The sequence below is a fragment of the Stenella coeruleoalba genome (genome assembly GCF_951394435.1).
Source record: "Stenella coeruleoalba genome assembly, chromosome: 4".
Lineage (NCBI taxonomy): Eukaryota > Metazoa > Chordata > Mammalia > Artiodactyla > Delphinidae > Stenella > Stenella coeruleoalba.
This window is the reverse complement of record NC_137149.1, coordinates 63,514,765-63,536,377: the sequence shown is the minus strand read 5'-3', so window position 1 is coordinate 63,536,377 and position 21,613 is coordinate 63,514,765. Positions and strand designations below refer to the sequence as shown.

The 21,613-nt window shown below is 36.2% G+C and overlaps 2 protein-coding genes and 1 pseudogene across 3 annotated transcripts in view; 1 reads left to right on the top strand and 2 right to left on the bottom strand.

Annotated features, from left to right (window-relative positions):
- Positions 1-7,469, bottom strand: part of KLB (klotho beta) — a gene marked incomplete at its 5' end in the record, with an annotated part of 39,654 nt that extends 32,185 nt beyond the window's left edge. The window contains 2 exon segments of the mRNA XM_079919102.1: positions 6,645-7,445; positions 7,449-7,469. Coding sequence (XP_079775228.1) covers positions 6,645-7,445; positions 7,449-7,469 — 822 coding nt within the window.
- Positions 1-21,613, bottom strand: part of LOC307185216 (SCAN domain-containing protein 3-like) — a 546,171-nt gene that overhangs the window by 436,477 nt on the left and 88,081 nt on the right. The window lies entirely within an intron of this gene.
- LOC307185213 (bifunctional methylenetetrahydrofolate dehydrogenase/cyclohydrolase, mitochondrial-like) lies at positions 15,457-16,512 on the top strand (annotated as a pseudogene). The gene has a single exon. The product of its transcript is annotated as a bifunctional methylenetetrahydrofolate dehydrogenase/cyclohydrolase, mitochondrial-like (transcript).

The following is a 21,613-nucleotide window of genomic DNA, read 5'->3' as shown; positions in this document are numbered from 1 at the left end:
CACGTGCAGCAATGAAGACCCAATGCGGCCCAAACAATAAGTAAATAAAAAATAAATTAATTAATAAAAAAGAAAAAAGAAAGCAATGGCAGCTGTCTTTTGTCAAAGAAGGCTTAGCTATAAATCATGTGAATGCTGGCTTTTTCACAGCTATTTTTGCAGTTTTAGCACTAAATTTTGGTTAAGAATTTTGACAAGTCCTTAAGAAGTGTACTATATAAAGATGATTGTTTTCTTTTCTTTTCTTTTAAAAGTACAAAATATTCTCATTACTTTCTTATGTATTTTTTGCTTTTGTCACAACACGTAAAAATCGAAAGAATAGTATGATGACCCCTCAAAACACATCTCTCAGCTTTAAGGATGATCAACATTCTGTACCTTGTTTTGAGATGGGCTTTCAATGTAAACTTTTTAATAGAAGCTGGTATACACAGAAATTGATTTGCATGTTCTGAAAAGACTATATGTTTATGCCAGTATCTGGGTTGGTGTGCGTGTGTGTGCATGTGTGTGCGTGTGTGTGTGTGTGTGTGTGTGTGTGTCTGAAGTCCACTTTTATTCAATTACAATTTTAAATACTTTCTGGGGCAAGGCAGATCTCCCTTAAATAGAAAATAATTAATATTATTTATTGAACACCTAATACATAAGCAGCTGCTTGTGACCTTCTCTGAGGAAATGACGCCAATAAATGCTAAGACAGAGTTCCTCAAAGAGGTGGAAAAATAGGGAATAAATCAAGTCTTATCGTAGGCTCAGGAACAAATGGGTGAGGCCTTGACCTAGAGTAGAGTTTCCCAACATTTCTTGTCCTGAAACCCTCTTTCACAGTATTAAGAAATCTCTTGAGCTCCTGAGGAATTTAAAAAATCATTTCATTATTTGTGTGTGGTATACAAACAAGTGTTGACATATATTTTATTTTATATAAGTCTATTTCTTTAAAGATTGTACTGAAAAGTTTATTTCAAAGAAGTTTAAAATATTCAGAAAATAAAATACTCATATATAAAATACTCATATACATAAACATAAGTATTGGCATTTTCCCATTTAATAAATATTTTTATATTTTTAAAATTATTTTAATTACATAAGAAAAAGCATTTTATGACACATTTTTAAATGACACAATGTGTTTGGTTTTACGACTGAATATATACTAAAATGCAGAATAAAATTTACATATTCAGTGGTCTTTTCCAAGGCTGGTACACCTGCCTCTTTTTGTATGGGATATGACATTGGGCATAACAAAGATGAACATTTTTTTATTTTAAATGTTACATATTTATTTTAAGGATATTAGAAAATACTGGTATTTCGTGTATAATAATAGTATATAAAATTTCCTTTCAAAATAACGTTTTTTGTTTTTTTTTGGCCACACGGTTTGTGGGTTCCCTGACCAGGGATTGAACTCCGGGACACAGAAGTGAAAGCACTGAATCCTAACTACTAGACCACCAGGGAACTCCCCTCAAAATAAACTTTTTTTTTTTTTTTTGCGGTACGTGGAACTCTCACAGTTGTGGCCTCTCCCGTTGCGGAGCACAGGCTCCGGACGCGCAGGCTCAGCGGCCATGGCTCACGGGCCCAGCCGCTCCGCGGCATGTGGGATCTTCTCGGACCGGGGCACGAACCCGTGTCCCCTGCACTGGCAGGCGGACTCTCAACCACTGCGCCACCAGGGAAGCCCCAAAATAAACATTTTTAAAGAAAACTGTTTTAATAAATAATAGTGCATGTGGTACTTGGATATACAAACAAACAAAAAAGCCAGCAAAAAAGCCAGCATGAAGTGATGCACAAAATACCCAAACTTTGTGAAACACAGTGTTATGGCATCAAAAATGGATAAATATTTATATATTTATAATATTGCTTCTATAACATTCTGTTTGAATTCTTGAATTTTGCTCTTAAAAAAGTACAAGCTTTCAAAAGTAAGTTTACTGTTTTGTTCATAAATAACTATATAAGAGAAATAGTTTGGGGCAACTCTTTCAAGTATTTTACAAATAACACAAAGTTAGTAGGAACAGTCTTTATTCCCAAAGTGTGAAAAGCCAAATTAGATACAATCATCAACACTATTTCCTCATTTAACATTTTTAAAAGAATCGTTTGTTCTCTAAAAACATCCTGATATGGCATAAATTAGAGTCTATGTATGCGACTTACAGGTCTGGTGAAAATCTCCTTGAGTCAATTTTGTAAAACTGAGGCAATTTTACATCCCTCATACTGATTCTATTTCAACCTTCTTGTTTTTTATGCTTCATGTCTTTAACCAGTTGCCAATTTATAGGTTTAAGTCAGTGGTTTTCATGGGAGGGAAGGGGGAGAAATTTTATCCCACCCCCCGCCCCCAACTCCAGGGGACATTTGGCAACGTCTGGAGACAATTTTTGTTGTTGTAACCCTGTGGAGGAAGGTGCCACTGTCATCTAGGGGGGAGAGGCCAGGGATGCTGCTAAACGTCCTGTAATGCACAGGACAACTCACGACAAGAAAGAATTATTTGGCCCAATATGTCAATAGTGCCCAGGTTGAGAAATCCTGGTACTATGTAAACAATTCACATCTATGAAAGATAATAATTTAAAACCATGAAGTGGTCAGAACTATCATGGAAGCTGGCAGTATTTAGTGGAGAAATAAACTGAATGAGTTACCATCTTATGAGCAATCTCATATCCTCCAACCTCCCTGCATGTTTACTCAGAGGCTCTCAGATATTTCATTTTAAGGAGGAGGGGATGGAATCTATAAATTTCAGTTATTATGCATATTTACTGCTTTAAAAATAGAATAAAAACTGACACCATTATTGCCTTTACTAATGTGAAGACTTGTGGCTCTGCTGCTCTGAGGCACGAGTGCATAGGCCAAACAGGCTAGGATCTGTCTCTGGGGTTTTAAAAACTGAACTTGGGAGAGAGAACGCTCCTCTACAAAGGAGAGAATGAGGAGAACCCACAAGAAGAAATGGACATGAGAGACTGAGATAAAGGGCTTCTGAGAGTGTCCTGGTTACTGGGTCCATTCATCCCTGTGATCTGGTTACTGGAAAATGCACATTTTTGCTTGAGCCAACTTGAATTAGGTTTCTGTCTCTTGCAACCAAGAGTCCTAACTTATAAACACACCACTGGATTAATATAAGCAATATTTCAAGAATTAGCAAGAATGCAATGAAATATGAATTTTGAACTTGAGATTGGTTCTTTGATTACAAGGTTTAAGATAGAAATCCTAAACCACTCATTCCTCAAATCTTAATACTTATCATGTACCTAATATTCTGTGCTACGTGCTGGAAACATAAAACACATGAAAAATAGTCTCTCCTTGCAAAGAACTCTCAGACTAGTTGGGGGAGATGGAAAAGTACCATATGAAAAGACTGCTATGATAAAAGCAAGCACATTTTACTATGGGAGCCCTCAGGAGGGACACTAAGCCTAACGAGTCAAGGAGAACTTAGAGCTGGTGGCTGCCTAAATTGAGTATTGAAGGACATTAGATGGTTAAAGCAGGGAGTAAGGAGGGTGTTCTAGCTGGATAGAGAGTTGGTAGAGGCTGAGTGGAGAGGAATAGTAAGGTAAAATTAAGGCACTCCTAGTCATGCATTATTGTGGAGTGTAGGGTACAAGGGGTCGGCATTAGTGATGGGGACGGGAGAGGGATGGGGATGGCCAGGAAGGAGGGAATGGAGGCTGGGGTTGTGTCTTGAAGATCTTGATGAAAACTTGGGACTTTATCCCTAAAACTTTGGGAAGCCACTAATGGATTTTATGCAAGGGAGTGACATGATGGTTGGTAGAAATGTCACTCTGTAAATGGAGATAATAATAGGTACCTGGCAAGGTTGTTGTAAAGATTATAGATAATGTATAAAGCTATGATTACAGTGCTTAGAGATGGTTAAGGCCAAAAAAGTCACCCTCTTTCTGTTCCAAATATTGTAAAAAACTCAGAGTGGAGCATCTATTAGTCAGGGTGGTTATGGTAAATTTCTACCTGAGAGACTTGCTCTAGGTGCCACCAAGTCCACATAAAGTGGAGTCTAGATTCCAGGTCAGTCTCAGGACTGCCTAGACCATTTAGGTTTCCTGCAAACCAGGACATTTCAGACTGAGTTGGCGTTTTCAGCATCATCCTGGAGCTAGAAACATTGCAATAGGCGCTGTGAAATCTTTTCAATATCTGAGGATTGGGGAATAAAGTGGTCTATAAACCACCCATGAATTTAGTTTTATATTAGTTTTTTTAACTCAATAAATATTCTTGGACAAAAAACTAGTCCTAAAGAATGCTTCTTCTGGGTCACAAGGTGGCATAATGAGGAAGAAATACTTCATTGCAACATAAAATATCAAATTAATCTTTTCTATGTTAGAAGGAGGACAGAGAGGGAGCAAGTGAGAAAATCTAGTTCACCTCAGGCCGCCAGACTATTGCAAGATTTCTCTCTGGTGCTGTAAGCCACTGGGTTATGCAGCAGAGTTCACTTTCTAACTAATTACAAGGGACCCCTCATGCTCCTTATGTAGGTTTTTGATTTAGAAACTTTAAAGGGATGAAAGAAATTATTTGGAAAACATAATAATTTAAAAATGTAATCCATCAATTTAAAACTATAAAATTTATCTTACTATCAGAGAGTGTTAATCTTGTGTTAGAGGCAGAGTTTATCTTAAATTAGAGGAAAATGAAAAACATCTGAAAATATAGCTTTGCTAGGATAAGTTTGGAAGCAGTATCTATTTGTTAGTTATAACTTTTTCTTGTGTATTTTTATCAGTCAGTTTTTAAGGCTTTAAATGAATCACTGAAACATATTCTTCATGATAATTCTAATTGTTAACATTTTTCCAGGTAACCAAAAACTTAACAATTTAGAATATTTTTCTTTACACAAAAGTTGAATAAGCATATATGTGCATGTATTTGCATAGATAACTTTAAAAAGACTATATAAAATACTACTAATACTAGTTTTCTTGAGGTTGGGATTATCAGGTGGGGAGGGAGGGAGAAATTTAAGCTTTTCATTGTGTACCTTTGGTACAATCTGATGTTTCTCAGTTTACACAAGCATGTATTGTTTTAATAATTGAAAGAACTAAATAAAAGGAATATTTTTTCTAAAATATATATCATAACCTTCATAGTTAATAGCTATAATTTTTCTCCCCTTGAGGCCTATTTGCCAAATCACAGTATACCCACATATTAATAATATGTTCTATATACAGCTATATTCAAAGCTATGTAAATGACCTTGAGATTGTAATGCAATCTGTTAACTGCAAGGGCAGATGTGACTGAACCATAGTGCAATGCACACGTGTAATAAACCAGAAAGTTCAAAAAGAAAAGAAGGATTAACATATTTTGTATGTGCAAATTTAGACATGGAGTAATTTTATGTTCCTATACATTTTTCTGTTTCTATATATTTAACATTTGATTATTAAAAAATCAAATTACGTCTCGTAGCACATTATGAAACCCTACTAGTAAAGCTTTTTTCATTTTCAAAAGGTAGCAGGTGTCCAGGGTAATTTATTTTTCCCAAGCAAACTATTTAGCTCAAAAAGTGAAGTCTGATTCTAGATATTAACCTCAATGTGAGATGAAATCTCTTGAAAATTCCTGAAAGATTGCTCTTTTAAAAATATTCTTAATAGAGGCATCCAATGTTTACTAATGTTGTAATTTATAAATTCCATGTTGACCACAGCTCATTTTACTCTGTAAACTTGGGCAAGTTATTTAATCTCACTAAGCTTCAGTTTGCTCATCTTTAAAATGGGGATAATAATAGGACCCAGTTCATAAGGTTATCATGAGGATTAAATGTGATAATGCATGTAATATGCTTAATGTCATCTGTGGTAAATAGTAAGCACTCAATAAATATTAGCTATTATTTTGCTTACATTTTCACTATTGTTTTAATCATGTTAGCATTTCCCAGCATAAACTCTAGCTTTTGAAATATGCTCCTTTAAAACACTTAAAGCATATTCTTCCCAGTTTTTATGGTACTAGTTTAATTTTAGCTCCTAGAACAAATAATCTCATCTTTTCTGCCATGTAATACAAATAAAACCAACTGTGAAATACATTTATTTCAATTCCTGCATTTAATATGTATCATCAGTTAGTTAACATTTATTTAGCTTACTATTTCTAAATATCACTAAGAATAGCAAGACTAACAACAAATACATATTTGAAATGGTCATGCCTTAATATAAAATTCTGAAATTGTTGCATGTGGTCAGAAAAGGGTTTCAACAATTAAATTTATAGAGGACTGGTTTTCCACAGAATGAAAGTAAACTCACATTCTCATGCTCTGATGTATAACAGTAGATTTAAAAATAGTTAATTTAAAAAGTGCAATATTTAAGGAAAATAATTGGATTAATATATTAATAATAGCTTAGATAGATAAGACATACACTAAGAATGAAATTTGAGGATAGAACTTGTGAATTAGACTAAAATTAATTGAGTTGATTTCAATAAAAAGAGTTATTTAAATAGAAGATACATTTCTTAGAGTTTCTTTTAAACTCCTGCTCTTTATCCTCTGAAGCTATAATAAGTCAGCTGTACAGTACCTTGATCAGGTTGTGTCCCACGGTGTAGACAGCTGCTAAATTTCCCTTCTCTCCAGGGGCATGGATACCTGTCCCATACCCATGCCAAGCGACTAGATATGGGTTGTGAATTGTAATCCAATATTTGACTCGGTCCCCAAACGTCTGGAAGCAGTATGTGGCATAGTCATTGAAGATATCTATTATGGTTTCATTTTTCCACCCCCCATATTTTTCTTGCAGCGCCAAAGGCAAATCCCAGTGGTATAAAGTAACTATAGGTTCAACGTTTCTAAGTACCAGAGCATTGAGAAGAGTATTATAGTACTGGAGACCTTTTGCGTTAGCAGCTGATACTGTTCCATTGGGGAAAAGCCTTGGCCAGGAAATTGAAAATTGATAAAAAGAAACGCCTAAAAAATCCAGGGCTGATAAGTCTTTTTCCAGAAAAATGTAACTGTCACTGGAACTATTTGTGCCGTTGACATTTTTAAGGTGTGTATGGATGAAATGATCCCATATAGAGGGTCCTTTTCCGTCTGTCTTCCAATTCCCTTCCACTTGAAATGCTCCAGTCCCAGCACCCCAGAAAAAGTTTTTAGGAAAAGTGTCATAGAGAAACAGCTGACTTTCATTTACCGGACTAAAATTAGGATTTTTAGACCATATAGCTCTTCCGTCTCCAGAGAATCCAGTAACAGCTCGAAGGAGAATAAATGCTGACAGGATGACAGATCTTTGCAGTCCCCCGCTGGACATTGTTTTCCTATAGCGTATGTTTCTTTCATCGGTGCTGAAGAAAATCCATTCATTCCCTGGAGATCATGCCGCACAGCCTGGCTTCATTTGCCACTAGCTTCTCGACTGTCTTATCAACGCTTCAGTAAAAAAGCTTGTGATTGTAAAGCTCTGTCAATGATTAGCTTGAACTGTGAGACTTAGGATGGGTCATGGAGAGCAACGTAATTTGAGGGAGGGGGCTCTATTACACTCACCAACACGTCACCTTCTCTCTTATTATTGGAAAAATTAGATGGAAATGCATGTGACAATAGTTCCAATGTGTAACAAACACACATTAACAGTGAATAAAATGCCATAGTTTCTTTGTAGCCTTTCATATGGATCCAAATCTTTTCTGAATGTTTTGGACATTATTGAGTAAAGTGTGTATCTTTTCTATTTTTATAGTTTTTGAGTGGTAATTTTATTTTTCACATTTCAGGAAAAACAATCTTATGGACAAATAAATAGTATTCCTATATGCCCCAAATAAAGAATTAAAAAACATAAGATATTACACTTCCACGAAAATTACAACACATCTAAGAATAATCTTATTAAATGCTATCTATTTTAAGAAAATTATAAAAGTGTCTTTATAAATTAAAAAAAGATGAATGAAGAAATATATAACACTGAAACATTGAATAATTGTTTGGGTGGAAGCATTGAGTCATTTCCAATTTAATTTATACATTTAATGCACTTTTAACCAAAGTCCTCTAATCCCAAATTTTAGTTCAACAAAGTTATTGTGGGGGTTCACTTAAAGAATAAATAGGCAATCATTAAAAAAAAAACTGAAAAAGAAAATAGTGAAGCTGTTTACTACCTTCAGATATAAAAACATTAAAAAACAATTTAAAGAGCATTGTCTGCAAAAAGAATAAATAAAAAGAAATATTACAGAATCTATAGCCTCCAAATAACCTTGAAAATAGTTAAAGTTTTAAATATTTGAAGCATCGCATACTAATGAGAGGCAGAGTGCTTAATAGTTTGGCCCCTGGAATTAGACTGCCAGTCATACAGCTATGTGACTGGGGACAAGTTCTTTCACCTTTCTGCTCCTCAGTTTCCTCTCATGTAAGATAAGGCATAATAATAGTATCAACTGCCTGAATTATTGTGAGGATTAAATGAGTTAATACATGTAAAGCACTTCTAGCAGATACTGACACATACATAGTAAGTGCTCAGTGAACATTACTTATTTTTATGTGAAAGGTAAGGATTATTCAGGAAGTGATGCTAGGATTTAGCATAAGAGACACTAAGTTCTGGCTCCTGCCTACATTTTTAGCTTCATTTCTCATCCGTTAACCACAAGTAACCCCCTTCCCTGCAGCCATAACAAATAACTTCTAAATAGCTGTGCACACATTGATCAGTCCCTGAGCCTTGGTACGTGTGCTCTCTGCTCTCTGCATAGGATGTGTTCTCTCCCCTTCAACTAGCTCATGTCTACCTGTTTTTCAAAACTTCAGTACCTCTTCTGGAAAGCCTTTTTGACTCCCCAGTTTGATTTTATTTATTTTAAAATTTAGATTAAAAATTTTTTTTAGTTTATCAATCCTCTTGTGAAAAATCTTCACAATCGCTGCAAATAAAGTCACTGCAGAATCTACTCCACCTGTGTCCAATCTCCAGCTCTCATTATGCCAGTGTTAACATTGGCCTTACAGTCTCCTGACTTTTCATTCTGTTCTTGCATTCCTTTTGCTTGAGGTATGCTTCTTCTTATACAGGCCACGTCTTGCAAGTCTATGTCTGCGTTCATTTTTTGGGGTGTAATCTAAGGAACTGTAAATCAGCTGTCTTGTTACCACCAAAATAGGTTCTGAATCCAAATACAAAGATGACATCTGGTGTGGTCTTGTACATTTTAGCTAGTTTTTCTCGAATTTCTGTCTTAGGTACTGTTGTGTTCCCAGGAAGAAGGATGTCATTGACCAGTTGTTTCTGCTGAAGTAGTCATTTGGTTATGAACTTCCTGGTCCAGATAGTTACAGTGTCATTCATGCTGGCAGTTGATCCTCAGGCAGCCAGGGAGTGAAAAAAGCCAGTTTGATATGATTTAGATGGATATTCTCTGTGTCCCCATGGCAGCCCATGCTTTTGCTGTTTTGACACTTAACATACAATACATTTATTTTTATCCTCTGTTTGACTGTCATCTCTCTCTCTTTTAAAAATATGGACCGTTACTGTTTGGTTCCCTGTTGAATAACTGGGGCCTAAAGTATTTGTTGAATGTACCTATGGTATACTATGTATACCTCTATCACTGTATTTATCACATAATCCGGGAATTCTTTGTCTCCCTTACTAGACTGTAAGAATATCTCTTATCTAAAATTTTATCATCGCTTATCAGAGTAAATGCTTAATCACTGTCTGTTAAGTGAATGGAGTTGATGCAGTTAATTCCCTATTTTATTTGTTTTTTTTTTTTTTTTTTTTTTGTGCTACGCAGGCCTCTCACTGCTGTGGCCTCTCCCGTTGCGGAGCACAGGCTCCGGACGCGCAGGCTCAGCGGCCATGGCTCACGGGCCCAGCCACTCCGCGGCATGTGGGATCCTCCCGGACCGGGGCACGAAACCGTGTCCCCTGCATCGGCAGGCGGACCCTCAACCACTGCGCCACCAGGGAAGCCCAATTCCCTATTTTAAAATAAAAATTTTCCAGGTTTGGGACTTCCCTGGTGGTCCAGTGGCTAAGACTCCACGCATCCACTGCAGGGGTTGCAGATTTGATCCCTGCTCGGGGGACTAAGATCCCGCGTGCTGTGTGGCGCGCCAAAAAAAAAAAAATTCTAGGTTTATTGAGATTTAATTGACGTATAACATCGTTTTAGTTTAAGGTATACAACATAATGATTTGATATATATGTATATATTATGAAATGATTATTAAAAATAAAAAAATTTAATGTAATAATTTGAACCCTCATAAATATATTTATTTCAAAAATATATAGCCACAGACATTTAAGATGGTAAATTTTATGTAATGTGTATTTTACCACAATTTAAAAAAAGTATATATATATAGGGAATTCCTTGGCAGTCCAGTGGTTAGGACTCTACTTTCACGGCTGAGGGCCCAGGTTCAATCCCTGGATGGGGAAATAAGATCCCACAAGCCATGTGGCACAGCCAGAAAAAAAAAAAAAAAAAAAAAATATATATATATATATATAGAGAGAGAGAGAGAGAGAGAGTAAGAGAGAGCCACCGAACTCTAGAATAAAACAGAAATAAATATGAAATTATATAAATATATATTTTGTATGATCTTATGTATATATGATCTCATATAATTTATAATTAAAATATTTGAAAAAATAAAAATTGGAAGACTAATAACAAACTTGAAAAATGAGCAGATATAGAAAGAAAATGGCCAACTTTTTGTTATATAAGTATTTCATTGCAAATCAGTAAGAAAAATACTCTAAATCAAATAAATGGGCAAACAACATGAATGAAAAATATACAAAGAGGACTGTGTAGCTAATGAAAAAAATTTAAATGACCAATAATTAAAAACACATACAGGGGCTTCCCCAGTGGCGCAGTGGTTGAGAATCCATCTGCCAATGCAGGGGACACGGGTTTGATCCATGGCCCGGGAAGATCCCACATGCCGTGGAGCAACTAAGCTCGTATCCCACCATTACTGAGCCTGTGTTCTAGAGCCCGTGAGCCACAACTACTGAGCCTGCGTGCCGCAACTACTGAAGCCCACGCGCCTAGAGCCCGTGCTCCACAATGAGAGAAGCCACTGCAATGAGAAGCCCGCGCACTGCAACAAAGAGTAGCCCCCACTCGCCGCAACTAGAGAAAGCCTGCATGCAGCAATGAAGACCCAACACAGCCAAAAATAAAAACAACAACAAAAAAAACACATACAAAAAAACTATATAATATTTTCTTTTATAAAATTAGCAAAAATAAATATAAGTAATGAAAATCAGTGTTGATGAGATTGTAGGACATTGCTGCTTAGAATATAAATTTGTACAATATTCATGGAAAGCAATTTTTCAATGTATCATGAACCTTAGATTTTTGTCATACCTTTTAATCTAATAACTTCAGAAATGTATCATAATAAGTTATTACAAATATATAAAATGCTATATGTGCAAATATTTTTATAGCAGCATTATTTATGACAGAAGGAAATTAAAAATAATTTAAGGATTTATTCATAAGAGAATAATTACCTAAAGCATGAAATATTCATTTGGTGAAATGTTGTAGAGTCATTAACATTTTCAAAGAATATATAGTAACATTAAAATGTTGAAGATAAAAAACTAACTGAAAAAATCCAGATAATAAATTGAATAATAGTATGATTATAATGATGTAATAAAAGCTATAACCAATACATAGAATTATAAGAAAATACCCACATTTTACCATGTTGTGTTTGGATGGTGAAAAATAGGTTATAATTATTTCCTTTATTTTATATATTAAAAATTTTTACTTTTAATAACAAAAATGAACATAAAAAGTCAATATTAGATATAAAACTTTATTGATGAGAAATTAGATAGTTTCCTGCTAAGATTAGGAACAAGGCAAGGATTTCTACTCTCACCACTTTTGTTCAACGTCATACCAGAAGTCCTAGCTAATGTAATAAGACAAGAAAAGGAAATAAAAATTATTATTTTTATAGATCGGGAAGCAAGAAATAAGACTGTCTTTATAGATGATGATCATTGTCAATGTAAGAAATCCCAAAGAGTTAACTAAAAAAAAAAAAAAATTCTGGAACTAGTGAGCAACTATATCAAGGTTGTAAAGTACAATTTAATATACAAAAATCAATTGTTTTCTTATTTACCAGCAGTGGACAATTGGAATTTGAAATTAAAAAGATAATACCATTTACATTAGCACCAAATAAAGTTAAATACTTAGGTATAAATCTAACAAAATATGTGCAAGATCTATATGAGGAAAATTACAAAACTCTGATGAAAGAAATCAGAAAGATCTAAATAAATGGAGAGAGATTCCATGTACATGGATAGGAAAATTAAATATTATCAAGATGTGAGTTCTCTGTAACTTGATCTATAGATTCAATGCAATCCCTAAAAATCCCAGCCAGTTATTTTTATGGATATTGACAAATTGATCCTAAAGTTTATATAGAAAGGCAAAAGGCCCAGAATAGCCAACATATTATTGAAGGACAATCCAGGGACTGATGATACTTGACTTTAAGACTTTCTCTAGGGACTTCCCTGGTGGTCCAGTGAGTAAGACTCTGCGCTGCCAATGCAGGGGGCCCGAATTTGATCCCTGGTCAGAGAACTAGTTCCCACATGCCTGCCACAACTAAGAGTTTGCATGCCACAGCTAAAGGTCCCACATGCCACAACGAGGATCCTGTGTACTACAACTAAGACCTGGCACAGCCAAAATAAATAAATAAATATTTAAAAAAAAAAAGACTTTCTCTTAAGCTACAGCAATCAAGACAGTGTGATATTAACAAAAGATACACAGAGAAATGGTACAAAATAGAGAGCCCAGAAATACACCCCCATAAATATGGTCAGTTGATCTTTGACAGAGGAGCAAAAGAAATTCAATGGAGTAAGGATAGCCTTTTCAACAAGTGTTGCTGGAACAACTGGACACCCACTTGCAAAAAAATGAATCTAGTTAAAGACCTTACACACTTCACAAAAATTAACTCAAAGTGAATCACAGACCTAAATATAAAGTGAAAAACTGTAAAACTTCTAGAAGATAACATAGAAGAAAATCTAGGAGACCTTGGGTTTGACAATGACTTGTTAGATATAACACCAAAAACATGACCCAACAAAGATAAAAATTGACAAGTTAAATTTCATTTAAAACAAAACAAAACAAAACAAACAAAAACCCAAAAAACCAAAAGCTTCTGTTCTGCAAAAGACATTGTTAAGAGAATGAAAAATTATCCACACATTAGGAGAAAATCTGTGCAAAACAGATAAACATTAATAAAGCACTAGTATCCAAAATGTACAAAGAATGCTAAAACTCAACAAAAACAATAATAAAAAAATCCAATTAAAAAGATGCAGAAAACCTGAACAAACATCTCAGCAAAGAAAATATACAGATGGCAAATAAGTATATGAAAAGATACTCTGCATTATATGTCATTAGGGAATTGCAAATTAAAACAATGAGATACTGGTACATACCTATTAGAATGGTCAAAATCCAAAACACTGACAATACCAAATGCTGGCAAGGTTGTGGAGCAACAGAAACTCTTATTTATTGTTGGTGGGAATGCAAAAACTTATGGACGATTTGGAAGGCGGCTTGGAAATTTCTTACAAAACTACTTATAAGTTTCTTACAAAACATACTCTTATCACACTATCCAGCAATCATACTCCTTGGTATTTCCCCAAATGAACTGAAAATTTATGTCCACACAAAAACCTGCAGGTGAATGTGTGTAGAAGCTTTATTCATAATTGCCAAAACTTGGAAGCAACCAACATGTCATTTAATAGGTGAGTGGATAAACAAAGATGTGTAATATCCATACAATGGAATATTATTCAGTGATAAGAAGAAATGAGGTATTAAGCCAGGAAAAGACATGGAGGAGCCTTAAGTGTACATTACTAAGTGAAAGAAACCAATCTGAAAAAGCTACATACTGTATGATTCAAACTATAATATATGTTAAGCTGTAAAAAGATCAGTGGTCCCCAAATACTGGGGAGAGGAAGGGATGAATAAGTGGATCACAGGGGATTTTTAGGGTAGTGAAAGGAATATTTTCTAGGATACTGTACTTCCCTGGTGGCACAATGGTTAAAAATCCACCTGCCAATGCAAGGGACATGGGTTCGAGCCCTGGTTCAGGAAGATCCCTCACACCATGGAGGAACTAAGCCCATGTGCCACAACTACTGAGCCTGAGCTCTAGAGTCCGTGAGCCACGACTACTGAGCCTGCATGCCACAGCTAAGCCCGTGTGCCTAGAGCCTGTGCTCCACAACAAGAGAAGCCACCACAATGAGAAGACCGTGCACTGCAAGGAAGAGTAACCCCGCTCGACACAACTAGAGATAGCCCACGTGCAGCAACGAAGACCCAACGCAGCCAAAATAAATAAATAAATAAACTAATTAATTTAAAAAAAAAGAGTGAACCCTAATGTAAACTATGAACTTTAGTTAGTAATATATCAATATTGGCTTACCAATTATAACAAATATACCACACTAATGCAAGATGTTAAAAATAGGGGAAATGTGTGGGGAGGGAGTGATGGAGTGTATGGAAGCTATAATTGCTCAATAAAAGTCTTTTAATTAAAAAAAAATTATTGACAAAGGGAAGTTTTGAAATGTGTACTGAGTATTTTTTAAAATTTATTTTTATTTAACTATAGTTTATTTACAATATTGTGTTAGTTTCAGGTGTACAGCTTCAAATTCTTTTCCATTATAGATTATTACAAGATATTGAGTATAGTTTCCTGTGCTAAAAAGTAAATCTTTGTTGTTTATCTATTTTATATACAGTGGTATGCATCTGTTAATCCCTTACTCCTAATTTATCCCACCCCTTCCCCTTTCCATTTGGTAACCATAGGTTTGTTTTCTATGTCTGTGAGTCTGTTTCTGTTTTGTAAATAAGTTCATTTGTGTCATATTTTAGATTCCACAAATAAGTGATATCATATGGTATTTGTCTTTCTCTTTCTGACTTACTTTACTTAGCATGATAATCCCTAGGTCCGTCTATGTTTCTGCAAATGGTAGGGTTTCATTCTTTTTTTATGGCTGAGTAATATTCCATTATATATATATTATAGTATATATTATTATATATATTATACATACTATATACATAGTATGTAATATATACATTATATATATAATGGAATATATATATCACATCTTCTTTATCCATTCATCTGTTGATGGGGCACTTAGGTTGCTTCGATGTCTTGGCTTTTTTTCTTTTTCTTTTTTTAAAGAATGAAAGAGAGGGCACTGGCCATGGCTGCAGCGTCTCTTGTATCCACTTTGGCCACCCTGCTGCTCCAGCCCAGCACAGAGCTGTTGCCTCCACCATCGCCACTTCCAGCAATCAGCAGTCGAAAATGAAGCTGTTGTCAATGCTGGAAGGAAACTTGCCAAGCAGATCAAGCAGGAAGTGCAGCAGGAGCTGGAAGCGTGGGTGGTGTCAGGCAACAAAGGACCACACCTGAGCGCGGTTTTGGTTGGCGAGAATCCCGCAAGTCACTCCTCTGTCCTCCACAAAACCAGAGTAGCTGCCGATGTGGGAATCAACCGTGAGACAATTGTGAAACCAGCTTCAATTTCAGAGGAAGAACTGTTGAATTTAATCAATAAACTAAATAATGATGATAATGTAGATGGCCTCCTCGTTCAGCTGCCTCTTCCAGAGCACATTGATGAGAGAAAGATCTGCAATGCTGTTTCTCCAGACAAAGATGGTGATGGCTTTCATGTAATTAACATAGGGCGAATGTGTTTGGACCAGAATTCCATGTTACCAGCTACTCCATGGGGTATGTAGGAAATAATTAAGCAAACTGGCATTCCAACCCTAGGGAAGAATGTGGGTGTGGATGGAAGGTTAAAAAATGTTGGAGTGCCCATTGCAGTGTTACTACACACCGGAGGGGCACACAAACATCCTGGAGGTGATGCCGCTGTCATAATTTCTCATCCATACACTCCCAAGGAGCAGCTGAAGAAACATACAGCTCTTGCAGATATTGTCGTCTCCGCTGCAGGCATTCCAAATCTGATCACAGCCAATATGATTAAGGAAGGAGCAGCTGTCATTGATGTGGGAATAAATAGAATTCAAGATCCCATAACTGCTAAACCCAAGTTGGTTGGAGATGTGGATTTTGAAGGAGTCAGGAAGAAAGCCGGTTACATCACTCCAGTCCCTGGGGGGGTGTTTGTCCCATGACAGTGGCAATGCTAATGAGGAATACCATTACTTCTGCGAAAAAAGTGCTGAGCCTTGAAGAGCGGGAAGTAGTGAAGTGTAAGGAGCTTGGAGTAGCAAGTAATTAACTATTGTGTCTTCTGTGTCATGCACAGCACTCCAAGCTAGTTCACAAGGAAAACCAGGCCGATAGAAGTGCAATATTTATTCTACTTAAATGGTTTAAAACAATGCTTTGTATTTATTTGTAAGCTTAAATGGGTGGATATTTGCACACATAGTTCTGCAGTTATCCACCAGGGAGCATGCCGCTATCGTGCAGGATCATGCGATCCAGCCAAGAGAAGCCATTAACCTACTGATTAACAGGGGGACACTGTCACATTGAGAATGGCTGCCTAACTTTGTCAAGCCACTTCGGTTAAAATTTGTCTTTTTTAGGAGGACAGCTATGCTCACTAGACCACCAACGCTGCACAAATTTGTCTTTTCTACAATTGCATTTCCCAAGTGCTATTCCAATAATGAGTTGATGCTCACTTTAGGTTCCGAACCTCTTGAGTTCAACTGGTCAAGCCAAAGGAAAAATGTTGCAAGAGAAAATTAGGGAAAAGGTAAAAAGAAAGAAATGATGGTAATTGAGTGGAAAAAATATTACCCTAATTTAATATATGTATTGATTGATAGCCAGAAGAAAAACTACATGTTAATAGTCTCCTAAACTGTCATTTTGTAGCTTAGTCATTAGGAAAATGTTTGGGGTTGTTTCATTTGCTATTAGCCCTCGTTTTATGTTTGTTACTGTTTCTGAGGTCTCCCCATTTTAGTTTTCTAGGATTGACAGTCTTATTTTATAAATTAGTCACGTGTGTGGTCATACTTGACTTTCCTACATCCTTCAACTTCATTGTCAAAATTTTATACTGGTGGGGGTGTCTGTATGGTTTCTTTAGTGTATCTTGAAACCTGTATTTGGACAACGTAACTTGGGCTTGATGATCATTAGGGCAGCTCGTATAAGTATGCAACTTACTTTTCCACCAAAGAACTGTCAACAGCTGCCAGCTTTTCTCTGATGCACCTGTTGGCTTTCCTCGATTGATTTCTGAGAACTTGAGTTAATACTGAATTTAATCAGAATTTCTGATTAAAGGACTTTTTGCTTCATTTTGTTTTTTTAAATGAAACACTCTGACCGGTATAGAATAATAATAAAAAAAAAAAGAATGAAAGAAAAAACACATATGAAGAAATTTTATGATGACAATGACTTAATACTGAGATTAAAAATTTCTAAATATTTATGAAAACAGACTATGAATTCATGAAGTATTTATCATGACTTAGTGAATCAGGATAGGGCATCATCTTTCCTAAACAATTATCAAATATTTATTCAATATTTTACTCATAAAATGACCCATCTTAGGTCCTAGGAGAGAACTATATATATGTCCCTGCCCTCAAAGAGTATACAGTTTAGTCAAGGAAATAACATAATAGAAACCATAAAATGTCTAAGAATATAAATAACGTCTGCCAAGTACCAGGTTAAGTGGGACAGATATACACACTCTAGGAATTCTACATTCAAAACATCACTTCATAATGCTTTGTACAAATGACAGAATTTTACTGCTGGAAGGGTCTTTAGAGATCATCTAGGTCAGCCCTTCATTTTATAGATGAGCGTTTTGAGACCAAGATATTAGAGGCCAGAATTCATCATTTAATCACTCATCTATTCATTCAACAAATCTATCTATCTCCTATGGATCAAGCACTTTGCTGGAGGCTGGAATTTAAAACTGAAGATGTCACAGTATTCATAAATCTTATAGATTTGTGGCCACCTGTAGAGGAAAGGCCGGCTGGACACTCTATTCTCTACTCTATATTCAATGCTGTGGAAGGGAGAGCACACATTTTGGTGTTTAGCTGGCATCCTCTGCCACAGGAGAGTGCCCTGATCAGATCTGCACTCTAGGAGAATCACTCTGGCAGGGAGTGGGTAATCCTGGGGGCAGGGAGATTGGTTAAGAGGCTCTTCTGTTAACCTGAGTGAAAAATGATTTGGCTTGAACAAAGGTAGTAGTAGTGTAGGTGGCGAGAAAGAGACAAGTTCAATAACTAGTTAGAAGGGCTTCCCTGGTGGCGCAGTGGTTAAGAATCCGCCTGCCAATGCAGGGGACACGGCTTCGAGCCGTGGTCCGGGAAGATCCCACATGCTGCGGAGCAACTGGGCCCGTGCGCCACAACTACTGAGCCTGTGCGCTAGAGCCTGCGAGCCACAACTACTGAGCCCACGTGCCACAACTACTGAAGCCCATGAGCCTGGAGCCTGTGCTCTGCAACAGGAGAGGCCACCTCAATGAGAAGCCCGAGCACCACAACGAAGAGTAGCCCCCACTTGCTTCAACTAGAGAAAGACCGCGCGCAGCCGCGAAGACCCAACGCAGCCAAAAAAAAAAAAAAAAAGAGAAAAGAAAAAGAACTAGTTAGAAGATAATATCGACAGGCCGCAATAATCAATTGGATGTTGAGACTGAGTTTAGGAGAAGAAGGAGCCAATGGTGACCCAGAATTCTGATTTGGGCAACTGGGTAAAACAGAATACAGAAGACTTTGGAAAGAAGATGGTGTTTCAAACATTTTGAGTTTGAGGTATGAGATATCTGATGACCAGGTAATATTTGAGAATAAAGTTTGAGGAAAGATTTTTTTCTGAAGGTATAGATGTGTGCACTATCAGTATATAGACAATAGTTGAAGTTTCAGAAATAAATGGAGATGTATCACACAACAAGAAGTGAAAAAGTAGTTTTTCTCAAGTCTTTAAAAACATTTTTATTGTAGTAAAATATATGTAACATGAAATTTACCATTTTCACCATTTTTAAATGTACAGCTCAGTGACCTTAAGTGCATTCCCATTGTTGTGCCACCATCACCGTCATCCATCTCCAGCATTCGGTCACCTTCCCAAACTGAAACTCTGTACACATTCAACAATAACTCCCCATTTTCCCCTCCCCTGAGCCTCCAGCAATCAACAATCTACTTTCTGCATCTATATGAATTTGACTTCTCCAGGTATCTCACATACATAGAATCACACAATACCTGTCCTTTTGTGTTTGTCTTATTTCACTTAGCATTATGTTTTCATAATGGTTCATCCACTTGTAACATGTGTCAGAAGTTAATTCTCTTCTAAGGCTGAACAATATTCCATTACGTGGCTATACCACATTTTGTTTATCCATTCATCCATTGATGAACATTTGGGTTGCTTCTAGCTTTTGCTTATTGTGAATAACGCTGCTATGAACGCGAGTATATAAATACCTGTTAGAGTCCCTGCTTTCAGTTCTTTGGAGTGTATACCTAGAAGTGGAACTGCTGGATCATATGGAAATTCTGTGTTTAATGTTTTGAGGAATTACTGTACTGTTTTCCACATTCTCAATTTTTGCTATGCATCAGAATCACCTCTTGAGTTTTAAAAAGTACATATGCTCAATCTCCACCCCTGGAGCCTGATTCAGAAGATCTGAATAGATACCTGACTTCCGTTTCTTTTTAGAATTCAAATTCTTTAAAATACTAGAAACAAATTATTAAGAGGTGATTTAAAAGAGTAAAAATAAAAGAATATGGAGTAAAAAGCTGAAGTCCCCCCTGTTAACATTTGGAGTCTATCTTTACACACACACACACACACACACACACACACACACATACACACACACTTTTTGTACTTTTAAAAACCATAAATATGATCACACACCATACACGGTATACTACAACATGCTCTATTTTCTTTTTTAAAAAAATAAATTTATTTATTTTCTTTTATTTATTTTTGGCTGAGTTGTGTCTTCGTTACTGTGCGCGTGCTTTCTCTAGTTGCAGCGAGCGGGGGCTACCCCTCGCCGTGGTGCGCGGGCTTCCCACTGTGGTGGCCTCTCCCGCTGCGGAGCACGGGCTCTAAGCGTGCAGCCTTCATCAGTTGTGGCTCACGGGCTCTAGAGCGCAGGCTCAGTAGTTGTGGCGCACGGGCTTAGTTGCTCCGCGGCATGTGGTATCTTCCCAGACCAGTGCTGAAACCCGGTCCCCTGCATTGGCAGGTGGATTCTCAACCACTGTGCCACCAGGGAAGCCGTCTATTTTCTTAATAATTTATTGTGAAACTCTTTCTATGTCAGTACACATGAATCTAGCTCAATGGTTTTCAATAGATGCATAATATTCCATGGCATATATGCACCTATATATTTTATTTATTTAACTATTTACAAACTGGTAAACATATAAGTTTTTCTATTTTTTCTATTACAAACAATTCTGCAATTAATAACCTTGAATCCATAACTTTGCATATGTGGGAGATACAAGAGATTGCTAAAACTGGAGTTGTTGGGTTAAAGAGTATGTACATTTTCTATGTTCAGGGATATTTCCCAACTGCCTTCAGAAAGGCAGTAGATACTTTCAAGCTCCTACCATTAGTGCATGAGGGCCATTTTTCCCTATTTTCCTCAGTATTGGGTATTATCAATAGTTCTCTTTTTTGTCAATATGGTAAAAAAATGTCATTTCATTTTTGTATTCATTTGGGTTTCTCTGATTACTAATATTTTCATATTTTTATTGGTCCTTTGAATTTCTTCTTCTGTGAGTTACCTTTTCATCTCCTTTGTTTACTTTCTTATTTTTTCTTTTTCTAAAGAATTAGAGGAGGAAGCTCATTTTATATAAAGTATTAAATCCCTTGTCCTATGTATATGTTGCAAATATTTTCTCCCAACGATCTAAGTCTTTTTAAAAACAGCTTTATTGAGATATAATCCCCATACCATAAAATTCATCCACTAAAAATATACAATTCAATAGTTTTCAGTATATTCAGAGTTGTGCAACCATTACCACAATCGATTTCAGAATATTACTGAACTTTGCTTTAAAATATTTACATGTGCAAAAGGCTTTCACTTTGTACAATCAAATTATTCATTTCCTTTTGGGTTTCTGGGCTAGGAAAGCGGTCCCCACTCCAAAATTGTAAAGATATTCTCCTATATATTGTTTTTAGTCCTTTTATAGTTTTGTTTTTCATGCGTGATCTTCTTAAAATTAATTTTTATTTTTATTAAGGTATTTGCTCCCATGTCCCCTCCCCTAATTTCAACTCTGTAGCTGTTTGTCTAGAATTTGTACATCACCACA